General features: G+C 50.7%; 2 protein-coding genes across 4 annotated transcripts in view; one reads left to right on the top strand and one right to left on the bottom strand.

The window, feature by feature from the left end:
* LOC149367681 (transmembrane protein 117-like) overlaps positions 1-19,213 on the bottom strand; it is a 205,759-nt gene that overhangs the window by 130,508 nt on the left and 56,038 nt on the right. The gene's annotated exons all lie outside the window — the stretch shown is intronic.
* The window catches only part of LOC149367682 (uncharacterized), a 106,238-nt gene that overhangs the window by 55,371 nt on the left and 31,654 nt on the right, over positions 1-19,213 (top strand). For both annotated transcript variants that reach the window (XM_089556878.1, XM_089556870.1), the window contains exon 3: positions 1,541-1,657. In XM_089556878.1, the coding sequence (XP_089413004.1) occupies positions 1,541-1,657 (117 nt within the window). The remainder of the gene's footprint in view (positions 1-1,540; positions 1,658-19,213) is intronic.

Raw genomic sequence — 19,213 nt, 5'->3', positions numbered from 1 at the left:
GCAGCCGTGATGTCTAGTATCGTTGTTAGCAAGAATCAAGCGGCGTTTCAGAGGATCAAGTTTCTTATATGCTTTGCTATGCGCTCTGTGTGTGTGTTCCAGGTTAGATTTGATTAAACACCTCGGTACTTGAAACTACTTTAATCGGGTAGTTATTGACTGTGTACAGATTGAGGGGTGGTTGGACTCTGGTTGAGAATCTTAAATACTGTGAAGAAGATGGGCGTTAGCCTAGCCATATTACCATCTCTCGGAGCGAGACCCCGCTCAGCCTGGCCGACGGCGGACTGTGTATAACAGCTGCTTCCGTCGGCCTTGGCGTCGCCAAATAAACCAGTGTTACAATATTTAGATTCATTGATTTGGTTTGGTTTACTGGGGTTTAACGTCCCAAAGCGACTGAGGCTATGAGAGACGCCGTAGTGGAGGGTTCCGGAAATTTCGACCACCTGGGGTTCTTTAACGTGCACTGACATCGCGCAGCACTCGGGCGTGTAGCATTTCGCCTCCATCGAAATGCGACCGCCGCGACCGGGATCGAACCCTTTTTAATGGAAGGTAGCGAACCTGGCAACGTATATTTCACGAAACAGTGAGATTGGCAGCGCGTCTTCCGCCAATTTATTGCCGTCAGATTTTGACACCGTTACTCAATGGGTATTTATTTTCTCGATTTCTTGCGTCACGGGCCTCTTCGGAACATAAAATGATTCCACGATCGTTAGGGTGTTGATTGCATAAATTCTGTTGTTTATATATCACGCTTTCCAACCTTTTTCCACGACTTGTAAGATGTGTACGTGCGTGTAAAAATTGGCGTTTGTGAGTTTCGTTCGTAGACTAACCGATTGGCGTTCTTGATGCCTTGATATATTTTGGACGATAACTTGTGTTTTTAATGAAAATAATAAATAACGCCTGAAAGTAATCGATCAGACAGTGCGTGTGCAAAGCACGGAGACACCTTGGCTACACAAATTCGGACCCTGTGCAGCTGTGCGCCCCCACACCAGCTGTTTTTGTACAGTGAACCGCGCGCGTAAGTTTTTGTTTTTTTCACTGGTGACAGGGCACGACTCGTGGGCGGCATGGGAATATTTACCTAGAGCAGTCGACGGCAACAAAGAGAGAGAGAGCGTGCGCCGGTGCCCCCGCACGCAGACAATGGCCCCGCACGAATTTTGCCTGGCGCAGGACAACCCATCGGTGGTTGGCAAGCCATGCGCGGGCGCCGCAGCCCACATGCATTTCGTGTATTTACGTTGCCGCCCTCCCCCTCCCCCTCCTCTTGGTGCTTCAGGTTCCGATGGCAGATGCCGCAGCTAGCTTTTCCTTCCAATGTTGTTTTTATTAATAAAACAGCCACTAATACGAATAATAAGTTCGTCGCATACGCCTCTGCGCTTTGTGTATAGCAGTGGCATGCATTGTGCTCTCATATGTATGAGTGGCGGCGACAAAACATCTCTGGAAGTTGACTGCGTCAGTGCGAAGGCGAGACGCCGTTCCGATGCGTTACTCCGGCGGCGGGTGCATGCAGGAGCAGGGTCCCACCGCCACGCTGTACTTCTACGACCGACCGGACACGGAGGGGCCCAAGCGGAGCGACTACGACTTCCTCCGCTTCTCGACGGCCGAAGAGGCGCTCGCGCTCAAGGTGAGGTCGAAGGGAACGAGAGTCGTTAGCCGCGCTGCAGTCGGCTCACTGGGTCAGTTCGATGTGAAAATAAGGAACGATCCATTCTCCGATATGTTCAACCCTGCTACTTGAAGTGCGGTCAGGGTGTCCTAGAAAGCGCAGGCACAAATATATCTCAGTCGAATCCGGTAATTAGGTCAAATGCGGATAGTGCGCTAGAATAAGGTCAACTGTCGGTTGGAGCTATGGCGTACTAGGTGGTACCGGGCTACCAACTTATTACTACCACAACTTCTGTTCAGCTACTGTGCAAGTGTCATTCGAATCACGTCCTCCTTCCAGCCGCTGCTGCTCATTCCGCGTAGCTCGCTGCGCGTACGGGCGGTGCCACCGAATTAGCGCTCCCGGTGGTCCCCTGATTCCCACTGGGTGCACCCTGGCAAGTAAGCCACCCGGTGCGCAGGTGAGTAGTAGCGCAGGGGCAAAGGCAGGTGAAATGGCAGGCGTATCCATCGGTGGGACTTGGGTTGGGTTGCGACCCAGGTTTCTCTTCCTGAGCAGCCTCTCACGATTAAATGGGCTGCCGCTTGACACGGTGGGCAGGGGAGCAGCCTGCCACAAAGCAGCCGGCTTCAGACGTACGGACGGACGGACAGACAGACAGACATTCATTGGGTAGGTTGGGCAACCAAGAATAAAAAATAGCCCCTACCTGCACCACTCACCTACAATAGGCTTATTCCAGTTATGAAATAAAAGAGGAAGCCCTAGGGCAATGTTAAGTTTTGCCACTGGAAGGTGTAAAAGTAAAATTGTGTGTGGGGGGTTGGGAGCTACCATAGCGACCCACAGCCGGGGGAGCGGGCCCAGGGGGACTGCCCTGATCTCCCCTGGGAAGTAGCGCTAAGAAAGGGCTATAAAGAAGCGATGTAAGGCTGTCAGGAAACGGGTTATGGGAATTCGGACGCGAATGAGGACGTCGAATGTTTTGCTCTGATCCTTTAATCTGTCGACTCCATTACTGGCCGGCCTGGCCAGGACAGGAGGGCGTCAAGATTGTCCAGTGGTGCGGCCCTCACTCTCGGGATGCCTGATCTCCCGCCAAACGCAACAGGCTCCGACCGCCGGAGACAGCAGAACCTAACACGGGGTCAGCTACCTGGGGCCCTTCCATGACTCGAAGGGTGTTTACAACCTACTGGCTACTAGCCGTAGAGTACTTTTCGCGGTTTTTCAGACACCGGAAGTATGTATGGTCCTCCGGCCCTTGTCACTATAAGCTAACACCTCCAAGGGGAACCGACCGACCAACCGACCGACCGACCTACCGGCCGACCGACTGCGCAATTATTTCCTCCCCTAGCTTGCTCCCCATCTACAAAGGAGGGAGTGTTCAAGGCAGGGCTGGCCGGGCCACATACCAGGAACTGGGCTTAGGGTGAGATGTCCCGGGCCTACTCCGCCGGTACTCCCATAACATCGACGGTTTTTGCATTCAGTCGTACTACGACTTCCCTCGTCGTCCCGCAAAGATCTTTACGGCCCTGCGGTCGGCCTTAGGCCGCTTCCCCTAGACGCCGTTTAGAACCCGGCTACTGTGAACGTCCGCGCGGACCTGGTTTCTTCGGAACCAGAAACCGGCGCGTCGGTAGCCAGACATGCGCGCTCCCGTGTGCGGTGGGAGGTAGCATTTATTTGAAAACGTTTTTCGCAATTTTACATTCCTTCCCTGCCCGATTACGTGGGTCCGACCTGAGTATAAACCCAGACCTGTCTCCACTCAGGCATCGAAACTCACAGGCGCAACTAGTCCTCACACTTCCGTGGTAGTCGCTGCCAGTCCAATGGGGTTCGCATCCCCAGAGGATGGGTCCGATCCATACCCATCCCCGCCGCTGGCGTTACACCAGAACCGAGTCTTGTAGCCGAAGACAATCAGACAAACAAGCAGACAGATACATACACAACACCCGAATGCGGGCAATGGCCACTATAAGTGCTCATCATCATCATCATCATCATCAGCCTGACTCGGAGTGTGCTGGATAAACAAGCGAGTGTCTCACTCCTCTCAAGCGTCATGGTAACAGCATGTACCGCGGAAGCCAAGAGCATTGAAGCCATCATCGAGGGGCTTCGGTCAAGAGCTGCTTCTAGACCGACGACTCTTCATCGCAAGAGGCATCGCTTCTGCAATGTCCCAGCTGAAGTGCTGCTGACAATCACTGGCGAATACCCACACCTCAAAAAATGTTACGGCGATTGTATCTGTCTAAGAAATCACCGGCGTACTAGATGCGTTAGTCCTCTCTGACTCATCCGGAAAAGACAATCTCTCCCAAGACCACACATCTATCTTCGCTATCGGAGTTACAGCGCCTTTTTTTTCTGCCTCTTGAAAGGTCCGACGAATATCTGTTACAAAACATGGCATTATACGACACTCTACTTCTGCGCCAAAGCCTCTACCATGTCTCGAAGCACGAACGCGAAGCCATCCGGGACCAAGTTTAAATTTTGCGCGAAGATGTCATCGAAGAGTCCCTGGGCACCTTCGGTCGTCCTCTTGAAGGACAGAAATCTCCGGATTGGCGTCGATTACCGCCGATTGAACGACGCAATCATGAAAGATGTCTATCCCCTGCTCCGCATCCACGTACCATAGGCCGCCTCTGCGAGGGCAAATACTACTCTTCTATGAAGCTAAAGGGCGGGTATTTACAAATCGAGGTCGATGAGGGCGACCGTGAGAAGACCGGCTTCATGACCCTCGACGACGTCTACAAGTTCAAGGTAATGCCATCTGGACTTTGTTCTGCCCCAGCAGCATTCTAGCCTGTAATCAACACTGCTGGCAGACCTCAAGTGGCATATTTTTCTCGTATATATTTTGCTCGATCCTTGGCGATTGTGTAAAAAGGATTCAGACCGTGCTAGAGTCAGTCAAGTCATATCTTCTCTGAAGGCAGAGAAGTGCCATTTGGCTTACGAGCAGCTGTTGTTTCGAGGCCATTTTGTATAGAAACGACGGGATACAACCGGATCCGCAGAAAACCGCTGCTATCGCGCTGTTTTCACCGCCGACCGACAAGAGAGCTGTGCGAAGATTCCTGTGGCTTTGCGCGTGTTACCAACGATTTGCAATGAATTTATGGCGCATCGCTGTGCCCTTCACACAGATAACGGAGTCGGATGTGTCATTCCAGGGGGAAGGTGCGCAACGTGAAGCCTTGTGGGAATTTAAGCGTCGCTTACCGTCGCCGCCCATGCTTGGACTCTTCGAGAAAAACTCCGCCACCAAAATTCATACAGGCGCAAGCAACGTGGAGCTAGGCGCCGTTTTCTTTCAGAAGGAAGACACACAAAGACATGTGCTGTCTGTGTGTTTCTTCCTTCAGTCCTTGTCTACTTCCCGCTGTTCTTCTTGAAAATGGCATACCAACTCGCCCAAGCATCAGTCCATTCTGCGCTGCAGTCAGACAAACCACCTGAGGACGACTGCATACCATCCGCAGACCAGCGGTTTTACGGAGCGCTTGAACAAGGCCATATCTGACATGGCTGCCTTGTATGTCGACGTCCAACACAATATTGGGACGTCATCCTGCCTTACGTCGTCATCGCCTAAAACGTGTACCGCAGTGCAAGAGACCACCCAGATGACGCCGTTTAGCCGTGTCCATGGCAGGGAGGCAACCAATACTGTCGACGCCATTCTCTCACACGTCATTGAAGAGGACAGCATCGACGTCGCCGCCTACCTTCAGCGCACGGCAGAAGCCCGACGACTTGCCCGAATACGGATCAAAGACCAACAGCGCACCGACGGTCGACGCTACAGCCTACGCCGATGCCACGCGGAGTACAAACCGAGTGACTGTGTATGTAAGTGGACGCCCATTCACCGCCGCGGACCGAATGAAAAGCTTCTGCGCCGCTACTTCGTCCCGTACAAGATCATGTCGACATAGAGGGCTTCACTACGAAAAGGCCCCCCGACCTCCTCTGACGAAGTTACAAATAGAGAGTTTTAGCTGAGCATTTTTACGGCCAGCGGAGAGGAGCGGACGAGCGCAGACGCTACTGCGCATGCGCGCGTCGCTGGGCCGGCCAGCGTTTTTACGGAGCGAAGCTTATACCCGCTGGGAAGCCCTCTCCGGCGGATAGGCAGCGATAGCGGATAGGCAGCGACCATAGCGATAGGCAGCGCGCGAGCGTGCGTAAGAGCGCGCGGGCGTGTATGGGTAATAATGATGGCAGCCTCTTTTGTACATCTAAAACGGAACACCTGCCAGAAAATTAACTAAAAACACAGAATCTACCTTTACTAAACAGACTCAGTGCATTATTAGCAGGCTTAATTGATATTATTTTCACTGTAACTCGAATTGTGACCGATAGGTGGAGCAGCAGAGCAAGCGACTCTAAAGTCCCTCAATAATTTTAAAGTAAAGAAACACTTTTATCCAGCCGCCGACGCCAGCGATTGGACGATCGACGACATGTGACCTTGCTCCGCCCCTCGGCACCATAAAGTTCCTGCGCGCGAGTGCGCCAGGCCAGCGCTGGCCAGGCGAAGAGCGCGCGTTCGCCTGCTCTGCTGTGCACGTTGCTGCGGTAGTTTTCTTTCGCAGGGGCCGAAATGCCTTGTTGCTGTGCGGTTGGGTGCCGAAATTGCTCGGAAGATGGCAAGAAGTTGTTTTGCATTCCGCGTGACAAAGAGAATCTAACCAGAAGAAAAGTGTGGCTGCACAGAATTGGACGGATAGACTTTGAACCGTCGGCATATACAGCATATACATATATACAGCAAATCATATGCAGCAAACCGCGCGATGATTCAAGGCTACGTGGGGACGTTAAACGGTTCACGAGAACAGTCAATCGCGTTAACACACGCGCTGACAAAAGGCTACAACAAAGATATCTACAACGCTCAATGTTGGTGTGCCGCGGTATCAGATCACTCTTGAAGCACGAACATGATAGAGAAGCTTCGATGACGCAATCCATACCATCGCTTTAGAATGTCGAGACAGTTGCACTGACTCGTAGGACTGAACGACAAACACACGACACTATTCGAGTAATCGTTACACGACAGACATACAGCGGCAAGAAGACGGCGCACACGTTTCCGCACACAGGACGATTACTTTCCGTAAGGGTCGCAGGTTTCAGCGGCGTTATGTCGTAGCTTTTCGATGCGAGCGACCTTCAGGCTTTTTTTTTACTCGCATTCTTGCAACAAGGTAACCGGTATATGTATACCACACACTTACAAGTAAAAGAAACCACAGGGCAAACAGAACTGGGAGCACGAGATCACCGAGGCTTGCGCGGATAGACACGAAACGCCATGCGAAACGCGTCGCGCGTTGTCTTCGGCTCCGACTTCGTGTTGTCTATCGTCGAATGCATCGACTACATTAAAAAACACTGCCAGGTCAACACCTCGCTCTTATTTTTGATTATATACTGCTAATTTTTTTTAATTTAACACGAGAACAAATCAAGAGATGCAAACATGAAAAATCGAGGCGATTGTGCTCTCTTGAGTGAATTTTTTTCAGCGCTCATTTAAAAGAAGAGGACTGGTTTTCGCAGTTCGGGCTCTTCTTTCGTTTTTTACCACAGTCAGGCACCGGCAGTTTTATTTTCTCGCATGTGCAGATATGTTTTCACCTCATGAATGCCGCGGTAGCCGCAGTAGAAACATGGGCGTCCTCTGCTACACAGGATCCTTCTAGGTGGCGCGCGCGTCAGATGTCCCTACCTTAAAAATTATAGAGGGACCTTAAACGGCTCTACTCTGCTCGAGAAGACGGGCGATCCGCCCGGCTAAAACTCTTTTTCTCGGGCGCCTCTCCGCTGCTGTATCCGCTCGCCCGCTCTGCCCCGCTGGCCGTAGAAACTCTCAGCTAAAACTGTCTAATATCAAAGCGGCGGTGCGCCGCCCGGAGGTTGGGCATGTTGTGCGCATAAAGCCTTATTATGCGCCCTAGAAGACTCTGTCTCTGCGATTTATTTTTATGCGAAGCATATTACTAGAGCTACACTACAGCCCGTCGAGCGCGGTGGTGGAGCTACCATTGACCTTTAGCGTGACCACGTGACACCACGTGACAACATGACGTCACAGCAGAGGAGAGATGGGCTGCCGGCTCGCGCGGTCGGCCGCGGCGGTGGAGGCTCCACATCAGAGGCGCTGCGGCTGACCACGTGACAACATGACGTCACAGCAGAGGAGAGATGGGCTGCCGGCTCGCGCGGTCGGCCGCGGCGGTGGAGGCTCCACATCAGAGGCGCTGCCTGCTGCTACTGGGGGTACATCAATACAGTCTGTAGGGAATGGTGGCGGTGGTGGAATAACTAAGGGTGTTTCCAATGTACTTTCCATGGGTGCCAAGAATGCTGTTGTAGCCGGTGCTGGGGCAGCGGTTGTACACTCTGCATTGAATTCACCGATGATCCCGTATGTAGCTGCCACGCCAATCCTTGCTACACTTCTAGTGGTTGTATTAAAATGACCAGGTATTCAACCAAGGAAAGCCATGTATTACCAAGCCTAGCCATCAATGTGCTTCGCATCTGACTAGGCTTAACCTTAGCTAAGCTCTGCATTGAATTCACCGATGATCCCGTATGTAGCTGCCACGCCAATCCTTGCTACACTTCTAGTGGTTGTATTAAAATGACCAGGTATTCAACCAAGGAAAGCCATGTATTACCAAGCCTAGCCATCAATGTGCTTCGCATCTGACTAGGCTTAACCTTAGCTAAGCCTCAGCAATTTTTTTTTGCATTCTCATTGTTTATTTTTACCAGCATTTCATTCTCAAGCATTGGGGCGATGCTTAAGAGGGATGTAGTGCCGCATACCTTTGTATGCTTAGTTCTTATGCTCAATGCCACCGGCACGTCTCATTATCACTTTGTCTGCGACGCAAGATGCGACCAGATTTATCTCGAGCGATCGCAACAAGCCGGAACCGACGTTGCTTTGCTCGAGGCAGCGACTTTAACAATGCAAGAGTGGGGGGCTAGTTGGTGCTTCTTACTTCGTCCGTTTGTGTTCTCGTGTGTCTGTGCCTTTTAGCGCGAATTGATCAGTATGCAGCGACTTTGCAAGCCGTGTCTCGAAAGTTTGTTGTCGGCTTCAAATTAAGCACAGCCGAGAGCGCGGGCATTCTGCTCGACGACGGCTGACCAAGCTTGCTGCTGCCGCCGCCGTCGAGTCGTTCAGTTTTTTTTTTGTGGGCGCGAGTCAGCCCAATAAAGGGTTTCCTTTGGAAGGCTTTTGCACTGTCTTCTTTCACCGCTACGTCACCATTAGTCACCAGCTGCTTGCCAGCTTGACAAGCTGTGTAGATTGGTGAGTGTGCACGCTCCGGCGGAATTGGTCTGAGGGTAAATGGGCTACGCCCGAGGCACGTCTCAGATTTCAAGCGCAGGCATGAACTCCTGCCTGAGCTCCCGCTGCTTTGTCACATGACAGCCCCTTTGCCATGACGCTTTTTTTAAACGTCTTTATTTCTGCATTTAGTAGGCCGATACCTTGCGGCAGAACTAAGGTGCTTCATGGAGGTTGGGGTGGGGGAGTGGTTAAGGGTGGGGGTGAGGATGGGGGTGAAGGTCGGAGTGCGGGTGGGGGACCGGTGTCCGCTTCTTCCTCAAGGTAGTGTCGTCCCGAGGTCGGCTCCGCGAAGTGATGGCCTGGCCCTTCATCTTCCTTGAAGTAGGAAAGAAAAGTTCACCAGAGCCGCAGTGCGTTTGATGGCCCGATGTGCGATGGCGGATCGACCCATTCCTGCAGGGTTCCAGGTAGGAGCCCGCCCAGGGACTTGAGTGCTCTCTCCCGTACTGCGTCAAAGGTAGGGCAGCTCCACAGGAGATGTTCGGCCGTGCCTCTGGCAGGGCACGTCGGGCACTGAGGAGTCGGGTATGAGCGCGGGTTTATGAGGTGCAGCTTCGCTGGTGATAGAAGCTGGCCGGTCTGTGCTCGGCGAAGGAGCACTGCCTCCACTCTCCGGAATGCGCTATGTGGACGGCGATATAGTAACTCAGGGTTGGCCAAGTGCTGGAGTATGCTGCGACGATTGCGTTGTGCGCGATGTCATGTCTCCGCCCTATCCATATGGGGTGACGACGGGTGCGCAACGTCATCAGGGGGCCAAGAAGCGGAAACGAATGTGGATCCAGGCAAAGGTGCGGAAAGAGCTGCTGCGCGCGCTGCCTGGTGTTCCTTTTCGTTTCCAGTGATTCCTTCGTGTGCAGGAATCCATTTGATAATTAAAGTGTAGCCCTCCTCTCGCAGGCGACGGGCTTCTGTTCGAATTGGGATCTATTCACGGCGAACCTTCATACCGGAGACGCAATCAGGGACATAGAATCTTGGGGCACGGACATTCTCGCGGCAGTTAAAGAAGCCACCAAAGAGGTGGAACCGGACGAAACGCAAGAAGAGGTGGACAGGCGTATGATAGGCCTGTGGCGCAAGAAAAGGGAGCTAGAAGAAAAACTTGCTCAAAACAAGGGGAACAGAAACATACGTAAGCTCCTAGCCAAACAGAATAGAGATATCGAGGAGCACGCGCTGAACTTAACCAGACAAAACTGGGGTAGTATCTGCGAGCAGATGGACCGCAGAATCAGCAAAGCCAACACGTGGAAAATGCTCAGACATCTCTTAGACCCGGACAAGACAAAGAATGAGGCACGACAACAACTACAGAAACTCGTATATAAATACGAAGGCACTAGCGATCAACTAATCTCTGAAGTGAGGGACAGGTACTTGAGGTGCACACCACCCACACCCCTCCCCGAGTACAAGGGCGCAGAGAATCCTCTTCTCGATGGGCCTATCACCATCGGAGAGGTTAGGGCGGAGTTGAACATACTCATAACTAAAACTGCGGCAGGTCCAGACAGAATCAGCAATCGCATGCTGAGGAATTTGGATGATGCATCAATTAGAAACCTAACAGCGTACATGCAGGAATGTTGGGACAAGGGCCGAATCCCACCTTCGTGGAAAGAGGCCAACCTAGTCCTTATTCCAAAACCAGGTAAGAAACTAAGTCTCGAAAACCTGAGGCCCATTTCGCTTACCTCATGTGTAGGTAAGCTAATGGAGCACGTTATTCAAACGAGGCTAAACAGATTCCTAGAAGAACAAAAGCTTTACCCCGACACGATGATCGGATTCAGGACACATCTTTCTGCATGCGATGTTATGCTTCAACTTAGTGCTAGACAACGAAACAGCTGATACCAGAGTAATAGTCGGCCTTGACGTGGCCAAAGCTTTTGACAACGTTGACCACGCAGCCATACTAGAACGCTTAGAAACTCTAAATGTAGGGGAGAGGTATACAACTACGTGAAGGACTTTCTTTCAAACAGAACAGTTACTATCAGCCTAGGAGGGAAGGAAGAGATAGGCATAAGGCTGGGCAACAAAGGTACTCACCAACACTCTTCAACATTGCAATGATTGGCTTACCACAGAAATTGGCGTGTATAGAAGGGCTCAACCACACAATATACGCGGACGAACTCACCCTCTGGGTTACCAGAGGCAGTGACGCGCACATCGAAGGTACCCTCCAAAGAGCGATCGAGGAAATTGAGTCGTACCTAAAACAAATAGGACTCAAATGTTCTGCCGAGAAATCGGAAGCGCTCTTCCTCGGCCCACAAAAGAGACAAAGAAAGCCCCATGAACATGGGATAACGCTAACGGTAAACAGGGACAAAATACCCTCAGTGGAGATGATTAGAGTACTGGGTCTTAGGATACAGACAAACGGTAAGGACACCGAAACGATACGAAAACTCGAATCGAGTGTAAGCCAGACGTGTAGGCTACTCAAAAGAATAGCAAATAAACACGCGGGAATGAAGGAGACGAACCTCTTAAGACTAGTTCAATCATTTGTAATCAGCAGAATCACATACGTGGCACCATACCTACGGCTAGCCAAAGCAGAAAAAAAAACAAGATTGAAATCCTAATTAGGAAAGGCGTCAAAACCGCTCTGGGCCTCCCCCCGTACACATCCACCCAGAAAATTCTGAACATGGGGATTTCGAACACACTAGACGAGCTCATTGAGGCTACCAGAGTAGCGCAACAACAACGACTCCTACGCAGCCATTCGGGGCTAAAAATACTAGAAAAGCTAGGCTGCGAACATCGAGCGCGGCTCAAACACACGGAGAATATCCCAACAGACATAAGGAACAAAATCAGAATCCCACCACTCCCAAGGAATATGGATTCGGTACACCATGAGGGTAGGCGAAAGGACAGAGCGAAAGCTCTGCAGAAAAAATTAGCCAATAGACAGGACGTGGTTTACACGGACGCGGCGGAATATGAAGGCAGAACGGGTTTCGTAGCCCTAGCGACCAGGGAGGGCGGAGACCGAGTCTCGTGCTGCAGCACCCAACAGAGAGATGCAACAGCGGCTGAGGAGGTAGCCATTGCGCTGGCTTTAACTCAACGGAATGTCAGGGTGATTATAACAGATTTCAAATCGGCTATCCGCAACTACAACGCAGGCAGGGTATCTGTCGAAGCAGTCAAAATTCTGACTGCCGGCCCGACACCGGCAGAACTAATTAACCTTGTTTGGACTCCGGCCCACGAGGGCCTCCGGGGAAACGAGACAGCGCACGCATTGGCCCGAGGACTCACACACCGGGACCCCAATGCGGTCTCGTCGAGCAGAGAGCCCCTTCAGACGAGCGTGGAGCTGAACACGTACCAAGATATTCTTAGCCATTACAGATTAGGAAGACAGACATTACCTGGAGCATGCAAGGGCCTCAGCAAAAAGGAAGAGGTCATATGGAGAAAGTTACAGGCGGGAGTTTTTCCGAACCCACTCGCACTAAGCAGATGGCATCCGGCGATCCAAGACCCCAGGTGTAAACAGTGTAATGAAATAGCAGACATGATCCACATGGTGTGGACATGCCCTAGCCACAACGAACCAGACAGGAATATAGAGTCCTGGAAGGCTTTAATGGCCAGCCAGAAAGAAAAAGAACAAAAAGAAGTCATCCGTCTGGCCCTGGACACCGCTGAATCCCAAGGGATCCCAGCCTGCTGAAAGGGGAGGAAGATGACGACGGTCAAGACTCGTCTTTTTCTCCCTCTGATTCCTTGACGGGTGCAAATAAAGTTATTTCATCATCATCTGTTCGAATAGTGTTGAGAACGGCATAGTAAGCTCCCCCTGCGCGGCAGGCGGTGTACGCTGCTTGTGAATCTGTGTAAACATGGTAGGTGCAAGGAGCCGAATCTTGTCTTTCTACTATTCGAGTAATGGCAAGTCGTATGGCAATGAGTTCGAGATTGGTGACTGTGTGTTCCTCGGAAAGCCGTTGAACTACAGAGGTATCTGACACAGAATCGTGACAAGCTATAGCGGCGCAGTGTTGAAACTGAGCGGCGTCTGTGTACAGTTGGATGGCTCCTTCCTGGGCTAACTTGTATGATGTCTTCTCGTGCCGTTTGGCGGCAGCTTTGCGCCTTTGAGGATTAGCCGAACTCATATTATTTGGTAATGGCATACCATCTACTAAGTCGATCAGTTCCCATGGCGGGGCAGCGGACGAAAGTGGCTCTAAGTTGTCAACGTTGTAGCCTAATGCCCACAGGTCGTTTAAGGTATATCCTTCCCACACGCATCAAACGTTTGCTTTATCATTCACTCTTTCAGTCACACTTGAACTATTGTCAACTAGTATGGGGAAACACAACATCCACTAATATAGAACACATCCACCTGTTACAGAAAAAAGTATCTCCGACACACATAAAATGCTTCTTATACTGCTTCCACCTCAACTTTCTTTAGCAACTCTGGTGTAATTTCAGCTCACAATCTACATAGATATCGCTTAAGCCATGTATATAAACAAGAAATCCACAGGAATATCAACAATATACGTAACCTATCCCAATTACAGGACAGAACTCCAAGTTACCTTACAAGACACTTCGAGGATTGGTCAGTACCAATGTCACGTTCAAGTTACGGGAAACAGTACCTTAAGTACACAATACCAACGCTTTTGAATTATTATAATTCTGTACGTTTTGACCTTTTCACGGCAACCTACAAGGACCTCCGGCAGATGTATTTGGTTTCTATGTAATGTTAACTAGCCTTGCTGTTGTTTTCGTTTGGATTTGTAGAAGTGAGTTCCGCTGTTGTTTTCTGTTCTTTTTGTTGTTTTCTGTTGTTTTCGTTTACGAGTACTAAGTCTGTATCATATTAAATATGTATGTATATGTTTGCATATCAAGAATATGTTACGTGATGCCGCCACTCTGCCAAAATAAGGGATTGTGGACCCGTCAAGCTGTCCAAGGACAGCTTTTTTTCTACAATCCCCCCATCTGTATTTGATGGCAAATAACGATTTCAATAATAATATGTCGGCCAGCCGCCGTTGTGGAGAGACGGACTCGCTGGGCTAGCGATTGCTGCTCTGCCAGATCCTGCAGGGCATTGATTTTGCTGCATGCGTGTAGGTTCACTACTGGGCAGTACTGCGGCAGACCAGTAACCAGGCTCATCGCCTTGCGATTGATTCGCTCAAGCTGAAGGCGTTGGGTTGCGTTAAGCCGCATGTACGAATATTCGTACAGGATTTTCGATGTTATGAGTGCCAGGGTAATCTGACGGAGCCCCACCTCCTTGATTCCCCATCCACGCGCGGAGACGCGGCGCATAAGGTGTAAAGCCTGATGACAGCTATGCATCGTGTTATGAAGCCAGCTTTTGGCTCCTCCATCCTCGTCAATAAGCATGCCGAGTATACGGATTGTTTGTTTCCGGCAGATAACTGAGTGCCCTAAATGAAGAGAGATAAGTTTGCATTCGGCCTCTGCTCGTACCCGCGAACCATTTAAGACAACCACATACTCGGTTTTTTAGGGAGAGGTTTCCATTCCACACTTCTTGATGTATTCATGGACGGCATTAAGTCCTGATTGTAGGGCTAGTTCTTGCTCTGCAGGGGACCCTGAATTAGTCCACAACGTTAGATCGTCCGCATACACGGCAAAATTAAGACCGGGTATCGACGACAGCATTGGCGGGAGACCTGACATAGCAATGTTAAAAAGAGCCGGTGATATGACAGTGCCTTGGGGGACACCTGTTTGGTTATGTTGCCATTCACCCTGAGTATCTCCAACCATTACTGAGAAAGTTCTTTCTGCAAGAAAGGCTTTCACGAAGCGGTAGAGGTTGCCGCCTATCCCCACTTCCTGTAGCCGGCGAAGTATGGTCGAGTGGGGCACGGAATCAAACGCCTTCTTGACGTCTACCCCAACAACCACTCGGAGCTGTGCGCTGCTAGGGTATGCGAGAACGTCGTTATAAAGCCTTCTGAGAATGTCTTGGGCACAGAGCCCTCGACGAAAACCTACTAGCATAGGAGACAGGACGTTGTACTTGTCTAAGTACCATTCAAGTCTTCTTAGAGTCATACGTTCCATGACCTTACAAAGGCTGGACGTCAGCGATATTGGCCTGAGGTCTTGTAATGTTCGACTTGGCTTGCCAGGTTTTGGAATTGGTATTACCACTGAGTTCTTCCAGGCAAGAGGAAGATCACCGTTGGCCCAGTACTTGTTCATCTCTTTCAAGAGGGCAACTTTATGTGACTTGGGAAGGTTCAGAAGTGTTGAGTAGCGTATATCATCCGGTCCTGGGGCGCTATTGTGATTGGAGTCATACAGAGCTGCCTCCAGTTCGTCTAATGTGAAGGGAACGTCGTAATCGTTTGATGTACCTGATACGGGGTCCGCAGGCAAGGCATCTGCATTTTCAGGTTGGGGAAAAATACCTTCTCTGCTTGTATAGCTAACTTCGCCGGGGAGACATTCAATTTCAAGGCCATGCATTGGGCAGGGGAAATTGGTTGGCTTCTTGCGTCCAAGGATAGCTTGAAATATGTGCCAGGCCTTCGATAAGTTAGCTGCTCCATTGAGTGAGTGGCACAGCAGCTGCCAGTCTTGGAGAGCGAGCTGCAGAGTATACTTCTCAACTTATTTACTGATGCGAGTGAAAGCACGCCTCCGATGGGGTGTCCGGCCTGATCGGCGATACGCCTTGAGAGCCCGAAGCCTACGATTCCAAAGATTCAAAAGGTGGGAGTCCGGCTTTGGGGCATCAAACTTGACTGAAAGCTTCGTTGTAGCTTTCTTCTTGGCATCGCTGATCTGAGTAATGAGCTCGTCTAACCCTGTGGGAACGTTCACCGTACCGAGCATTCTACGAAAATCGTCCCAAGAGACGTGCTCCTCTATTCGACGGCGTTGTTGCCGCTGTAATGACTTTCGCCCTCGAGGAGCCCATGAGACCGCCAAGGGATAATGATCACTGCCCATGACATCATCAGCCCTCGACCATAGGATCTCACTGGGATGAGACACTAGTGTCAAGTCTGGGGAAGTGTCTTGTTGACCTTTGTGCTGGCCAAGGCGAGTAGGTAGCTTGAGGTCGTTGGCTATGGTCAGTTTCGCTCTGACAATTTGCTGCCAAAGGTGCCTTCCCCTAGCATCTGAGTGATGATATCCCCAGCTGCTGTGCATGGCGTTAAAATCATCCCCAACTACAACGCGATCCTGGGGATATATCCTTAAGAAGTGTTCTACAAAAGACATATCTACTCGATATGTCGTAGTACCGAATGATCGCGCATAAATTGAAAAAACTAAGGCTTGTTGGTCGCCATCTAAGCTAAGGCGTACTCCCGCTACCTCCTGCGTCTGCGTGCACCACGCGGAAGTATCTAGTTCAGTTTGGGCCGTGCGCGACAGAACAAGAACGCATGCCTGCCCATTGGCCATTGGAGGCGCAGATCGCGATCCTGGCCAGGGACGCCGGTGCTCTATGGAAGGGGTGCAGTAAGGTTTGTACCCTATTAGATTGAGCTTATTAACGCCAGTCTCCTGAAGCAGGACAGCTAGAGGAGGCGTTGGCGTGATGGACAGTCTCCTCTGAAGTTCCGCTTGTTTGCGACGGATTCCCCGGCAGTTCCGTTGCAAGAACCATATAGGAGAGTCCGAAGCAAAAATGTCATGTAGTTTCGCGCTAATTCCTGCCATTATTAAACTGAAAGGTACGCGGAAGTGAAGATGATGTGTGCCCAATTTCGGGCTCTTCATTCGGAGAAACCTGTGACATTCCCAAGAGTGGGAGCATACGCTTGATCACCTCGGCAGTGACCAGTTCGATAATGCGCGTGAGCTGGTTTTCATCTAAGTGTAGCGTACGCGAACTATCTTTTGCAAGATTCGTTTGCGCGCCGCGTTGCGTATCACTGAGTGTTTCAGCGTAAACCCGATGAATGCGCGCTTGCTTTGGTGCCGTCGCGGTATGCTCAAAAGCTCAAAAGAGATGAGGTGGCATTCCTTTGACTATTGCTCTCAGATTGTGTGGAGGGCTTGTGCGCGCCTTGCCGTTTAGTTTTATGTTCGCTGTCTCGTGTCTTCTGCAACGGCTGACTTTGTAGTGGAGGGAAGTCCTGATTAACAAGCACAATTGACTCAGAGGCTGATTGCTGTGTACTGACAGGGCTCTTGTGCGCCGTCGTCGACACCGTTTGGTTACCACGTAGAATCTCGGCTTGTTGTTTGCGTTCTTTTCGTCGCGATACTCGGATACGACGGAAAATGCCATTCCTCAAGGTTTTTGTGGCCTGCCGCCGAGCAGGGCACTTTGGGTCCGTGGCTACGTGGGGACCTCTGCAATTGCGGCATAGTGGTTCTGTCGGACAAAGCTCGAGATTTCCATGTGCAAGGCGACCGCAGTACGAGCATCGACGTTGGTCGACTAGTGGGCACGAAATTGCCCTGTGTCCGATTTTGTGACAGGTCTCACATATGATAGACTTCGGGTGATAAGGTGTCACCGGAAGGAGTATGCTGTACAGATGAATTTTTCGGGGAAGTCTGGAGCCCTCAAACGTGATTAGAGCTGCTCCGTTCTTGCCCATAGGCCTGGCATTTATTATCCTGCACGAGTAGCACGTGAGGTTTGCCATGAGCTGTTCGCTTGTTAACCCGTTGGCACGATAAATGACCGCGCGGGTCTGGCCGGGGCGTGTGGTTTCATAAGCTTGGATAGGTGTCTCCTTTCCAGAAATTAGGAGAGACTGCAGTCCAATCAGATGGTCTCTGGCATGCATATGCGATATGTCGATAGCAAACTGATTGCTTCGTTCAAGAGGCCGCACTTGAAAGCCAGAGTGAAAATGAATTTTTCGAAGTTCATTAGCAACAGCTTCGTGCAGCCAGTGTGCGGGGAGTGTCCCTAGTTGTCCACGTGAGGTTAGCTTAATTATCACAGTGTATTTAACACTGATTGGATCGGCGGCTGCGGCCTTGTTCTTTCGCCTAACAGGCTGCCAATCATCTTCTTCATTATGTTCATTATCAGCCAAGTGATCGATTCTGCCCATTGGGGTGACTATGGACGCTGAGGCACAGCCTAGCGATCGATAATACGCATCCGTGAAGCGAGCATTTATAGCTGTCTGCGAGTGGGCATGTTTTACGCCGTGTCGTTTGTTCTCAAAGCGAGTGCTTTCTTGAGCCATCCGCGATGTTCCTGACCCAATCCTAGGTTGCTTGGCAAATTTTGAAAACGGAAAAGTGCAAGATTCCTACCTCGGAAGGGGCGCTTCCCGGCTTGTTTTCCGTGGAAAGAACAGAGAATGGGTTGGAGACAGGTATCGTCGCAACCACTTGAATGGCTTCGTCATCCGCGGCAATTTTCAGGCCGCGTTATCTGTGCCGCTGCAAAGCGATGCTACCGCGGCGTCTTGCCGAGGCTGCTGCGAAGCCATGTTGGCGGCTTCGGCGGTAGGCGTATCCGATGCATCCGGATGGTTTCCTGGGGTATCCGTTGACGCGGAAGCGTTGAAACCGTCGCTCACAGGTGGCGAGGAACACGATGGGGGTGGCCCATTCATTTTTGGGAGCCTAGCCCAAAAACGTCCCGGCCAAAAAGCTTCAAAAAGTCGGAGCGATGCGAACGTGCGTCTGTTCGAGACGGCTGCTTGCAGCGCCACCCCATGATGCTTTCCATTCAATTTAGTGCGCTAGCATCTGTAGTGGCCACTTAACCGTTGTCTGTTTTTCTTGTCTGTATGTCTGTCTGAAGCCAGTTTTGTGGCAGGCGGCAGCCCAATCAATCGTGAGAGGCTGCTCGGGAAGAGCAACCTGCCATAGAAGGGCAGTGGCGCATCGCTTGACCGCTGCGCTGGAAATGGTAGGAATACTCCCAGTGGTAAATCAATGTAGAGAATGACCAACTCCGCATATTCAATTTCAATTTCAATTCGATGTTTACTTTACAGAAAGTGTCTGGAGGGTCTCCTTGGCTAAAAGCCGCTAATGCAGCTTGATTAAGGCCAAGAAGAGCGTTACATAACAGTATCAGTAACACCATAATATATTTAAAACAGACATGTTACCTGTAATTTGCAACAATAATTAAAGATTCTATAAAAGGTCCTTAGCACTGCAATTATAGCAAG

The sequence above is a fragment of the Amblyomma mixtum genome, chromosome 1, assembly GCF_055824585.1.
Source record: "Amblyomma mixtum isolate Tamu chromosome 1, ASM5582458v1, whole genome shotgun sequence".
NCBI lineage: Eukaryota > Metazoa > Arthropoda > Arachnida > Ixodida > Ixodidae > Amblyomma > Amblyomma mixtum.
This window is presented reverse-complemented; position numbering and strand designations above follow the sequence as displayed.